The 12,144-nt window shown below is 59.3% G+C and overlaps 2 protein-coding genes across 2 annotated transcripts in view; both read right to left on the bottom strand.

Moving 5' to 3' along the window:
- Positions 1 to 594: 594 nt before the first annotated feature.
- LOC119107780 (lysine-rich arabinogalactan protein 19-like) lies at positions 595 to 4,207 on the bottom strand. Its single transcript, XM_037231328.1, has 4 exons — positions 4,007 to 4,207; positions 3,081 to 3,376; positions 2,018 to 2,153; positions 595 to 989 (listed from the first exon to the last, which is right to left on the bottom strand). The coding sequence occupies exons 1-4, from the start codon at positions 4,173 to 4,175 to the stop codon at positions 661 to 663; spliced, it is 930 nt and encodes a 309-aa protein (XP_037087223.1). The 5' UTR covers positions 4,176 to 4,207; the 3' UTR covers positions 595 to 660.
- Positions 4,188 to 12,144, bottom strand: part of LOC119108315 (uncharacterized) — a gene marked incomplete at its 3' end in the record, with an annotated part of 37,601 nt that continues 29,644 nt past the window's right edge. The window contains exons 21-31 of the mRNA XM_037231891.1: positions 11,656 to 11,806; positions 11,228 to 11,369; positions 10,716 to 10,837; positions 9,796 to 9,919; positions 9,192 to 9,261; positions 8,175 to 8,613; positions 7,105 to 7,277; positions 6,215 to 6,381; positions 5,404 to 5,634; positions 4,678 to 4,828; positions 4,188 to 4,292 (exon numbers count right to left, since the gene is read on the bottom strand). Of these exons, the coding sequence (XP_037087786.1) occupies positions 4,188 to 4,292; positions 4,678 to 4,828; positions 5,404 to 5,634; positions 6,215 to 6,381; positions 7,105 to 7,277; positions 8,175 to 8,613; positions 9,192 to 9,261; positions 9,796 to 9,919; positions 10,716 to 10,837; positions 11,228 to 11,369; positions 11,656 to 11,806 (1,875 nt within the window). The remainder of the gene's footprint in view (positions 4,293 to 4,677; positions 4,829 to 5,403; positions 5,635 to 6,214; positions 6,382 to 7,104; positions 7,278 to 8,174; positions 8,614 to 9,191; positions 9,262 to 9,795; positions 9,920 to 10,715; positions 10,838 to 11,227; positions 11,370 to 11,655; positions 11,807 to 12,144) is intronic.

Genomic DNA, 12,144 nt, shown 5'->3' with positions numbered 1-12,144 from the left:
CTGTTCTGGCCTGACCTGGGGCGGTGGACCCAGTTCCCCCTGGGGCACGCGAGATGTCCCGAGTCGTGGCCCCAGGTCAGGTCAGGGATGCGACGCCAGTCTCAAGGCAATGCTGTGGCGGTGGGAATGCGGGGCGTAACCTTTACCGTAACACTGATGTTTCCTTCAAACTATGCGTGCTGGTAAGCGGCCATCTTTTTTAGACCGCATGAGCCATGACGTGATCTTGGAGATTTTGGCCTCAAATCGGTGAGGGTAATTACAGGCCGTAGCTAAATTATCGCCTATCAGTCAGCATCATTGCTCAGTTCTGCTCTGCGCAGACCAAGTCACTGATTTAGGCGCTTTACGGATTCTTGTAGGAACATTAGCGTTGACGACAAATGCACATCATCACAAGGAAACAGTTCACACAGTTAACTCACTGCGCCCACTGCACTGGATGACACAGAACACCGCGCAAAATGAACGCATCTAACCTAGAAAAGCGGCACTGCGCAAGGATCACCTGTAGATCGAGCGCGCATGCGCGACCACCGCAGTCCCGATGATTTGATTTCGCCGCCGGAGTCGACACTGCACTCATGTTTTTTACTGACTAGGCACGTGCCAATGGTTTGAACAGTCGCTCCGCGCGCCTCCGAGCCCCGTAAGTGGCGCTCAGGTGCTCGCGCGGGGCAGCGGCACTGGAAAATCAGGCTTCAGCGCGCGACCGAAGCGACTGTAGCCGCGGCCCAGGCCCAGCTCGTGCGCGCCGCAGCCGCGGCCGTAGCCCAGCTCCTGTGGACTGGCGTAGATGACGTCCCCGGCCGGCGGCGGCGCGCTGACCGGACGGAGCTGGGCCGCCCAGCGGCTGCGCTTCAGCCGGTACAGGCCCAGCCCGCCCAGCACGAGGCCCAGCTGGGCCAGCGCCACCGTGATCGCCACAGCCACCACTGTCGAGCGCGGCGTACAGATGGCGTCCTGTGGCGGCGGAAGGCGGGGCACGGCTGGAACAGAGGTACGGTAGCGTCAGACGACGGCGAACGGGCCTCTGGTGATGGCGGGAGCAGAAGTGGGGGAGTGGGGACACCGGGGGGCGGGGATCGGCTGGAACAGAGGTACGGTAGCGTCAGACGACGGTGAACGGGCCTCTGGTGATGGCGAGAGCAGAAGTGGGGGAGTGGGGATACCGGGGGGGGGGGGGGGGGGCGGCACGGCTGGAACAGAGGTACGGCAGCGTCAGACGACGGTGAACGGACCCCTGGTGATGGCGAGAGCAGAAGTGGGGGAGTGGGGACACCGGGAGGCGGGGATCGGCTGGAACAGAGGTACGGCAGCGTCAGACGACGGTGAACGGGCCTCTGGTGATGGCGGGAGCAGAAGTGGGGGAGTGGGGACACCGGGAGGCGGGGCACGGCTGGAACAGAGGTACGGCAGCGTCAGACGATGGTGAACGGACCTCTGGTGATGGCGGGAGCAGAAGTGGGGGAGTGGGGACACCGGGAGGCGGGGCACGGCTGGAACAGAGGTACGGCAGCGTCAGACGACGGTGAACGGGCCTCTGGTGATGGCGGGAGCAGAAGTGGGGGAGTGGGGATACCGGGGGGCGCGGCACGGCTGGAACAGGGCACGACAGGTGTAGATGCTCAGATGGGAGCAATGCTGGAAAGAGACTGGCTGTCAAAGCACGAATACAAACAAAGGGGGTCATGCGCTGAGCTATGGAATGGGTGTGTCGGTGGCTGTGCGAAAGGAAAAAAATTGAACTAAAGTCTAGATATCGTGTTTTTTCTTCTCTTCGGCGTGAGGCGTGATGTGTCGTCCGAAGACCGCTTAGCTGTGCGGAACCGCGTGCTGATGAATAAAAATCACTAAAATATAAATCACCATGAATAAAGTCTTCATGCCCTTACGTGATGCAAAACACGATTCATTAAACTGATTGACGTCAGTATTGAGCATTGGCACCCTTGCATAAATTATATCTGCATCGATGAAAGACATCGCAGCAGGATAAAGGTGGATGCCGCCTCACCTTCTGTCTGATAGGCATGACGACTCTGCCAGTTGTGCCCGAACACGACGTCGTACTTCTGCGGCTCCACCGCCTCCTCTTCTTCCTCCATCATCAGCCGCACCTTCTCAGACGAGATATCCGGTCCCACCAGCAGCTGGAGGCACGCGTGACGCCGGTCACGGTCAGGTGACGCACCCGAGGTGCGATTAGGAGCGGGAAGTGGTGGCCGGACAGCCACTGACGGTGCGATCAGGAGCGGGAAGTAATGGCCGGACAGCCACTGATGGTGCGATCAGGAGGGACAGCCACCGACGGTGCGATCAGGAGCGGGAAGTAATGGCCGGACAGCCACTGATGGTGCGATCAGGAGGGACAGCCACCGACGGTGCGATCAGGAGCGGGAAGTGATGGACAGACAGCCACTGATGGTGCCATCAGGAGGGACAGCCAATGACGGTGCGATCAGGAGCGGGAAGTAAGGACCGGACAGCCACTGATGGTGCGATGAGGAGCGTGAAGTGATGACCGGACAGACACCGATGGTGCGATCAGGAGCGGGAAGTAATGGCCGGACAGCCACTGATGGTGCGATCAGGAGGGACAGCACCGACGGTGCGATCAGGAGCGGGAAGTGATGACCAGACAGCCACTGATGGTGCCATCAGGAGGGACAGCCAATGACGGTGCGATCACTGATGGCTCGTTGAGGAACGGGACGTGTTGATCAAACAGACACTAATGGTGCGAGAGGAGCGGGAAGTGATGACCGGGCGGCCGCTGATGGCGCGTTGAGTAGCGGGACGTATTGATCAGACACTGACGGTGCACTGACGAACGGCAAGTGATGATCAAACAGACACTGATGGTGTGTTGAGGAGCGGGAAGTGATGACCGGGCAGCCACTGGTCCCGGCCATGGGCGTCTGGTGATGAGCGGCGTTAGCTGATGTGTTTATGGATTACTGACGTCCTGATTTCAAGGGTTTGTTTCGCGTTTGCTGCAGCAATCGCTCCCAGCCGCTCCCTGAAATCAGGCGTTGTATGTAACAGGACAGACAGCGGAGTCCCCACCGCCTACTCACGGAGGTGGTGAGCGGCAAAGCCACAGGCAGCAGACTACCAGGCGTGGCGATCATGGCAGGGTGCGGCGCGGCCTCGACCGCCTCCTCCGAGGAAGGCTGGGGAGGTCGCCCACTCCCGGAGAGGACAGCGGCAACCCGCGGTGCCGCCGGCGCCTCGTCCTCCTCCAGCGGGTCCTCCGTGGGCGACTCCGGCCCGTCCTCCGGCGTCGCGCTCCTCTCGGAGGAAGAGGCGGTTGCCATCTCAGGCAGCGGCGTCACGGGGATGGGTGTGGAGGACGAGCTGGGCTCGGGGCGATCTGAGGAGGACATTCACGCCTAGTGATGGTGTCCGGGCAAGCGATTGCAATCACAAGAGGGAAGTTCTCGATTATTAAGCCGACCACAAGATGGGCACTGTTCGTAGCCGTCCGGGTGACCGAGCTACATACGCGTGGTACACGGGTGCGACGCATGGAAATTGAAATGCGTTTCAGAGTCGATGCAGCGGCCCGCTTTCATCACGTCAACCAGCTCATCAGATAAACTCTCGCAGCTCATCAGATAGACCCTCGTAGCTCATCAGATAGACCGCCGCAGCTCATCAGATATACCCCCGCAGCTCATCAGATAGACCCTCGTAGCTCATCAGATTGACTCTAGCAGCTCATCAGATAGACCCTTGTAGCTCCTCAGATAGACCCTCGTAACTCATCAAATAGACCCTAGCAGCTCATCAATAGACCATCGCAGCTCATCAGATAGACCCTCGTAGCTCATCAGATAGACCCTCGTAACTCATCAAATAGACCCTCGCAGCTCATCAGATGAACCGCTGCAGCTCATCACATAAACCTTTGGTGAGATTTCTAATCGCACAATCTTTTCGTACATGCACCCGTATAGCGCTCGCGAATAAGGCCGGTCAGCCGCCTGAGGCAAACACCCACCTGCGGTCGTCTGCTTAGTGGAGGGGCTAGCGGCGCTGGTCGGAACGCTGGTCGGCACGGTGGTCGGCACGGTGGTCGGCACGGTGGTCGGAGCCCTCAGCGTGACGCGGTTGTTGAGGCTGATCGGCAGATCGATAGGTACTTGAGCAGCAGCAATCGTCAGATCCATGGGTACCTCAGCGGTGGCGGCCGAGCTGGCGGGTTTCTTCTCCGCGACGTCCTCCGCTCCGGTCTCGTTCAGCGAGCGGCGGCGACGGCCGTACGAGTTGCCCGAGGGGCAGCGCGCCTGTAAACGCGCTGCTCTCAACACGGCGCCTCCACTTGCAGCGGGCTCCGAAATGAGGACACTTTAGTGGGGATTTCAAACCTGTTCTGGACCGTTTCCAAGCATTTATCCAAGCTGAGTGGCCGGAGAGTTCCCGGCTGCCTATTGCGATTGCGCGCTGCAAAATGATTTCCCCAATCAAATCCCTTATGTGACGGTTGGGGAAGCTCGGTAAAGCACCCAATTTCCAAAAGTGATTGTCAATATGCAGTTGCTCGATCGACGAAATCTTGGAAAACCTCAACCATTCCCGGAGCCGGTTGAGGACAACTGAGATTTCTCAAGCTTTCCCAAACTTTCCCAACCTTTCCCCAAACAAATTGCTGTCTGACGAACTGTCCCCTACCGGCGGACACTCGTCCTGGCAGAACTGCACGGTGGCGAAGAAGTTGACCCGCGCCGTGCTGGGGAAGCGGAACGCCTTGAAGTTAGCCATCAGGTTCTTGGACTCCCTGTCGATCTCCAGGGCCGGGAAGATGCTCGCGTCCCGAGGACATCTGAAATCATCGATGCAGATAGCACGTTAGTTGTGCGTTTCATTACAGCAAGAACGCAAAAACCAATCTCAAACAACGAGAGCATTGCTTGATTTCCGGCTTATTTAGTTACGAGGTCGTCGAAATGGATAAATGCATCATTGTGCACTAAAATCTGAAATGCACCAAAAAAGGAAAAAAGACACTAAAAGGGCATTAGAGATAGACTTCTCAAAAAGCACACGTAATGCTGGTTGCCTTCCACTGAATAATTGTCCTGTGCCGAGATTAAAGCGGTCCATCGAATTCGAAGCGGCTCGGCCGACCAATAGCACAAAACACCGCAACAGCGCACAAACATGCGCTGAACCCAAACCAGCTGATAGCTAACCATAAGTGGCTCCGCTGAGCAATAACACAAACACCGCAACAGCGCACAAACATCTGCTGAACCCAAACCAGCTGGGAGCTAACCATAAGCGGCTCCGCCGAGCAATAACACAAACACCGCAACAGCGCACAAACATCTGCTGAACCCAAACCAGCTGAGAGCTAATCAGACGTCGGGCGCTGCTCAGTGGCGGCTGCCCCCTCACCCCTGGTCGTCGATGAGCGCGAGCAGCTCTCCGTTGTCGGTGCGCGCCTCGACGCCCTTGCCGAGGATACCGAAGGCGCTGCCCGGGTCGGCGACGATCATGAAGGTCAGCTCCTCACCCAGGCTGACCTCGCTCGTGTCGCGACCCTGGCGTCCGACGATTCGGAGACTAACACTAGGGGTCGGCGCAGTGTTCGTAACCACCGAAGTACCCACGGGCCGAAAGGGCGCGCTGAAACGGAACAAGGTGGGGATGAGAGGGTAAGCGGTGGTGTCGGCGGGATGGTGATGCGAACCCAGAATAGACAGCGCCGGTGAACTCTAAACATGCTGTGGCTGATCATAAAGGTAATGACTGACTCCAGTAAATCACGAGATTCATGTGGATGTTGCGATTTACCATGTAGTGGCTAAGTACTAGGATGACCCTCTTATAGATGTTGATGTTCCCTGCTTGTCAATTCACCCCACTGCTCCATGAATAGTCAATGTACTCTGTTTGCGTAAGCTTGCACTTTCACACCGCGCCAGACACCAAATAATTGCTGCAAAACATCCACACTCCCGTCCGGCAGCCGTCGCAGTCCCGTGACTGTGGACCGAGCGTCACGACGTGACGCCCGGCGTCGGGCCGAGCGTCGTGACGTGACGCTTGGCGCCGGACGCGGCGTCGTGACGTGACGCCCGGCGTCCTGACCCAGCGTCGTAACGTGACGCCCGGCGTCGGGCCCAGCGCCGTGACGTGACGCCCGGCGTCGGGCCGAGCGTCGAGACGTGATGCCGGGCGTCGGGCCGAGCGGGCCGTGACTCACTTGACGTCGACGCCGCCGCCTTCAGTGAAGCGGTTGCCGGTGGGCGCGAGAGTCACCGTCTGGTCGTTGGCGTCGAACGTGCACTCCACCCGCACGGTCTTGTCCGACTCCTGCATGATGGTCGGGTGCTGCTGGATCACCACGTGGTTCACGTACCGGCCGCGACCCTGCGGCGGCGTGGCACAGGCAAGAGGTCAGCGGCGAACGGGGGGAGTGTGCGCGTGCTGGCCCGTCGGTGGCGTTGGGGACACGACCGAGGTAACTGCAGCAATGAAGGAGAAATCAGGCAGAAGAGGCGGCCAAAAAGGGACGCCATTCTATGGTGTCAACTTAGCTAGTTATTAGGTGTCAAGGGCGCGTCAACTGCAATGGTAATTTGTCTGATGTTAAAAAGATGTCAAAAAGTTGCACATGGTGTCACAAAGACCACACTGGCTTATACTCTTCGTTGCTAGAACATACCATTCCATTTCCACGCTTGCATTATTTGAAAGAGTGCTTTATTTGATCAGGCACCAAATCTGACATGCACGGAACAGGTATGCGCTGAACAGGAGGAAAATGAAAGGAATTTCAAGTCCGCAGAGATGGCAGGCACGTTTTACGTTACAAGCGTTTCGTCTCGGCGAGCAATCCCGTTTCGAATCATTTCGAGTGGTATAACGCGGTCCTACAACAATGCGATTCTGGCATTGACGAGCTAATCTCAACACCCTTGGCAACACCAAGGTGAAAAAAGCACGCATGGGGGAGAGAACTGCAAAACACAGCCTTTTTTTACTATCCCTTCGGCATCCGCACAAGTCTCCGCAGGGCTCATCAAAGATGAGGCTCTCAGCAACAGCACACTAGCAAGCTACACCCCGCTGTCGCGTGCGGACGCCACCGACCTCCTCAACGGTGCCACAGCGGCTGCCCAACGGGATGGAGAGCAGCACAGTCTGTCGGCCGTTGCCCATGTCGAAGCAGGCCTGCGCGTTGCCCGTGGCGTACACTCGGCCTTCGAAACGGCTCCCGAAGCTGAAGGTGACTTGCATGTCGTTCTTGCTGCACTCCACCTGAACTGTGGTGCGGGAGAGGTGTCGGTGGTGAGGCTAGGGCGACAGCGAGCGCCGCTGTTGAAGACGGCCGGCGCTTGAGGATGTGTGGGCAGCTCGCTCATCATTGGTCCTAGATGACGTCGGGTTTGTCGGCGATTGGTGATACGCCATCAGAGAATGTGGGCAGCTGTGGGGTGACCTATCGCGGATCAGATGCTGATACTACCACCATTACTTACTGAGACACTGCAGAGGTAAAGGAGTATGTATCTATGGGCGGGTATAGAGGGCACGCGATGCAGAGAACTACACATTACACAACCGACACCGCTATTAATAGTCCGCTTTCGACCGACAGACAAACTGAGCAGGCACTGAAAGTCGTTACGCCAAGTCCACGACATGCCACAGAAGGCAGAGGCTCCGAGCATGCTGAGAAGTCGGGAGGGAGGTAGAGGGAGAGAGAGAGACGGAGTACATCATGCCGTCTAGCGACCGCCGACTGCCAGCCGTCCATCGCCTCCTCCCGACCAGTCAAGCGGCATAAGAGGCGCTACCTTTCTCCGACGAGAGGGTTTTCTCCGAAGAGGGACATCCAAGTCTCTACTGTGAAAGAGGTTAGAGCTGATACGTTGTCAACCAGATAGGAAATGTGGTGCCATCTCGCACAAAGATGTGAGAAATTTCTATCTGCGATAAACAGTATACATAATTGCCCGGCATGAAATGCTTCAGACGTTGTGTAAAGTTGACTTTCGTGCATCTTACAATGCTTACAATTCAGTTTTGTGGAAGTTGATTGATATTATTAGCACAGCAAAGAAACTGAACATCTGGGTTTAGTGCACTGCAAATGACGCTGTAGAATTAGAGCATATTTTAGTACGCCTCCTCTGGCCCACTGTGCGTGTGCCGCGTGCCTTGCTGTCCTGGTGGGACGTCCTCCGCGGTGCCACTGTACTCCGTCTCTCTCTGATCCGGGTGTGGTCCGGTTTTCGTCAGGCCCGGCTTGGGAGCCTCTGCCAGCTGGAGCTGGTCAGACTCGATAGTCTCTGCCTGCTCCGGTCTGTCGGTTCCGGAAGCCTCTTCTTGCTCCAGCCTGCCGGGTTCGGGAGCCTCTCCCAGTCCCAGAAAGCCGGGTTGGGGAGCCTCTCCCAGCCCCAGCAAGCCGGGTTCGGGAGTCTCCCCCAGTCCCAGCAAGCCGGGTTGGGGAGCCTCTCCCAGTCCCAGCAAGCCGGGTTGAGGAACCTCTCCCAGCCCCAGCAAGCCGGGTTCGGGGGCCTCTCCCAGCCCCAGCAAGCCGGGTTGGGTAGTCTCTCCCAGCCCCAGCAAGCCGGGTTGGGGAGCCTCCCTCAGACCCTGCAAGCCGGGTTCGGGAGCCTCTCCCAGCCCCAGCAAGCCGGGTTCGGGAGCCTCTCCCAACCCCAGAAAGCCGGGTTGGGGAGCCTCTCCCAGCCCCAGCAAGCTGGGTTGGGGAGTCTCTCCCAGCCCCAGCAAGCCGGGTTCGGGAGCCTCCCTCAGCCCCAGCAAGCCGGGTTCGGAAGTCTCTTCCCAGCCCCAGCAAGCCGGGTTGGAGAGTCTCTCCCAGCCCCAGAAAGCCGGGTTGGAGAGCCTCTCCCATCCCCAGCAAGCCGGGTTGGGGAGTCTCTCCCAACCCCAGCAAGCCGGGTTCGGGAGCCTCTCCCAGTCCCAGAAAGCCAGGTTGGGGAGTCTCTCCCAGCCCCAGAAAGCCGGGTTTCGGGAGCCTCTCCCAGCCCCAGCAAGCCCGGGTTCGAGAGACTCTTCCTGCTCCAGCCTGCCGGGTTTGGAAGTCTCTCTCCGACGGTCGGAGGGCAGTGCCGGTGTCTCCGTTGCGACCGGTCAGCAGGGCTTACCGGTGCGGCAGACGCTCCGCTCGCTGAACACGCTCTCCACGTCGGCCACGAGCGCCCGCTCGCCAGACTGCCCGTGTCGTCACTGCTGAGCGTGCACTCCCGCCGCCGGTCGTTGTAGTTGTAGCTGCGGCACCTGAGGTCGAGGAGATCGTGAGAGGCTGGGCGCAGACCCGCCGCGGCAGAGAAAACAGAGCAGAGAAGGTGAGGAGGGGCACATGGTGTAGGGAAACTCCGGCGGTGACCGAGAACACCCGTTTCGGTTGTGGGCCCATAGTGCTGACGTTAAAAAAATTTGGGCGAGCTAGGTGCAGACAGCTTAACCTGAGACCTTGGGAGGCATCGCGCATTTGAAAACACTGTTACAGCTGAGGTGAATATGGCTCTGACAACGATGTTCGGAGGCGAGTACGTGGCCTCCAATGGCAAAATTTGGCCTCGTGAAACGCAGACCTCTTTCGTTCTCTGTCCACTACTCTCACCTAACACCTCAATGAACAGCTCACATCACAGTTCGCACCTTCAACTTACCTTACCAACCGTGGCCTTGGGACAATTGGCCCTCCAGTGCGTACCTCGTGCCACGTGGCCCCCTAACGCGCTGCGTACATGGTGATGGTCGCGCGACCAACACGCTACGCTGCGGTCTTTCGGACTGCCGTCTGCTTACTTGAAGTCGAGCTCCACGTCACAGCTGCGCATACACTCGGCTTTGTTGGCGACCCGCGCGATCATGCGGTCCACGAAGGGCAGGAACCGGCTCTCAACATCCCGGTACTCGCAGTTGGGCGGGTCTGGAACGGAGAGCCTCCACTGTACAGGACCGCCATCCGCCGCCAGACGGCGAGGCGCGTCGCGCTCACCGGGAGGTCATCGGAGGGAACACACGGCTGTGCCCTACAGTCAGGCGGGCGGCGCAGCAGCCACCTACGGACTCGGCTACCCAAGCCCGGTGACCTCGGTTATTCAATGCCAGCACTGGTCAGCAGTGGTCGCCATCGCAGCGATGAAGGAGCGCCCGGGCACGACCGTCGACGATCAGCACCGCCTGGGCACGACGCCGACGATCAGCACCGCCCGGGCACGATCGCCGACGATCAGCACCGCCCGGGCACGACCGCCGACGATCAGCACCGCCTGGGCACGACCGCCGACGATCAGCACCGCCTGGGCACGACCGCCGACGATCAGCACCGCCTGGGCGCGACCGCCGACGGTCAGCACCGCCCGGGCACGACCGCTAACGATCAACACCGCCCGGGCACGACCGCCGACGATCAGCACCGCCCGGGCACGACCGCCGACGATCAGCACCGCCTGGGCACGACCGCCGACGATCAGCACCGCCCGGGCACGACCGCCGACGATCAACACCGCCCGGGCACGACCGCCGACGATCAGCACCGCCTGGGCACGACCGCCGACGATCAACACCGCCCGGGCACGACCCGCCGACGATCAGCACCGCCTGGGCACGGCCGCCGACGATCAGCACCGCCTGGGCACGATCGCCGACGATCAGCACCGCCTGGGCACGACCGCACACGATCAGCACCGCCTGGAGCGTGAATGGAGCGCGCGACAGCTTACCGGGTGCACACTGGTTCTCCAGGTATTCGACGTCGGCGTCGTACACAAACTCGGAGGGCTGGGTGCGGCGGGTCTGGGTTGACAGGGCGCACGTTTGCTCGCGGACATTGTACTCAGCCGATCTGAAACGCGACAGGTCAGCAGGCGCTCGGGCGGCCGCTCAGGCTTCAACTTCTGTCACCGCTCTTTCACCGCGCGTGCGAAAACTGAGTGCGTTCCGGCAATAGAAATCGCTGCCTATCTTAATGCTTGGATCATGCGCTAGGGTCACCTAGTGGCTCTTAGAGGCATGGACGGCATGCCTGGGCTGAATGGGGGCATAGGGCGCTCGCAAAGGTGCTCAATGCCTTGCCTCCCTACATCCAGACTTAGCTAACCAGACAACACCCTATTATGGACACTGTTGAAGCCTTGCTTACACAAAGGTGTGACGCCAGCAAAGTGTCATCAGGCAGTTCCATACATCGAGAAGTTCCGATGACATCAGCTCCCGTGTATGTTGAAATACTGACCGGCACGGCATGCGAATGTTCTGCAGACAGAGCGTCTCGCACATCTCCTTGTTCCTGACGCGAGGGATCACCAGATCGTCGTGACCTTCGATCACGTAGTTCGGCACGCGCTCGAAGGTCCAGCCCTTGCCGCAGGTGCGCTCTGTGGGAACGCCGACCTTGAGTGCGGATGACCGACACATGCTAAGTGCTTCCAGCGTCTCCAGTTTAAGACCAAGGCATATCGTCCTGTCTTGATGCAGGCTTGCACGAAGCCTGCCAAGCTCCAGCACAGTTCCCAGCGTGGGCACGTCGCCACCCCCGGGTGGAACTCATCTGAAACAAATATTTACAAAGCCGGCGTCCTACGAGCGACTGTTTGTAAAACCCACTGTCAAGACAACCCCCCCCCCTCCCCCCCCTCCCCCTCCCACACACACTTGGCTCACCTTCGATGCAGACTTTCTCGAAGTAGGACATGCCGTCGGCGACGCTGAGCGTGCCGCCATCTTGGCCGGCCGAGGTCTCCAGGCCGTAGCAGCGCTCGCCCTGCTCGCCGTACTCCAGACTGATGCCCAGGCAGCGACGATTCCGCTCGCACTGAGGGGAGCGCCGGCCGTCGCCGTCAGCACGCTGCGCACCTCCCAAGACCGCCAGAGTATCGACAAACTGCGGCCAGTCGGCCGATCGGCCCGGGGGATCACCCGCGGGCATCCAATGTCCAGCTCTGCGGACAGTGCTGCAGACTGCAGTGCAGCAGCTGACGAAGCTGCCTTCCTTACTCAGGGTCTCATGGCACTAAAGGCGCATGACACTACGTGTTTTCCGTCGGACTGTAGCTCATGCAAGTCTACGGGAAGCAGCATGATAATCGCGGTTATCTTACGGAACGCGGGATTGAAGCAACCATTGCTTTAGAAAACAGGATGCTCTAACTG

This window comes from Pollicipes pollicipes, unplaced genomic scaffold (assembly GCF_011947565.3).
Source record: "Pollicipes pollicipes isolate AB1234 unplaced genomic scaffold, Ppol_2.1 Scaffold_6686;HRSCAF=7923_pilon_pilon_pilon, whole genome shotgun sequence".
NCBI lineage: Eukaryota > Metazoa > Arthropoda > Thecostraca > Pollicipedomorpha > Pollicipedidae > Pollicipes > Pollicipes pollicipes.
Note: the sequence above shows the minus strand (reverse complement) of the source record. Positions and strands in the feature narration are given on the sequence as shown.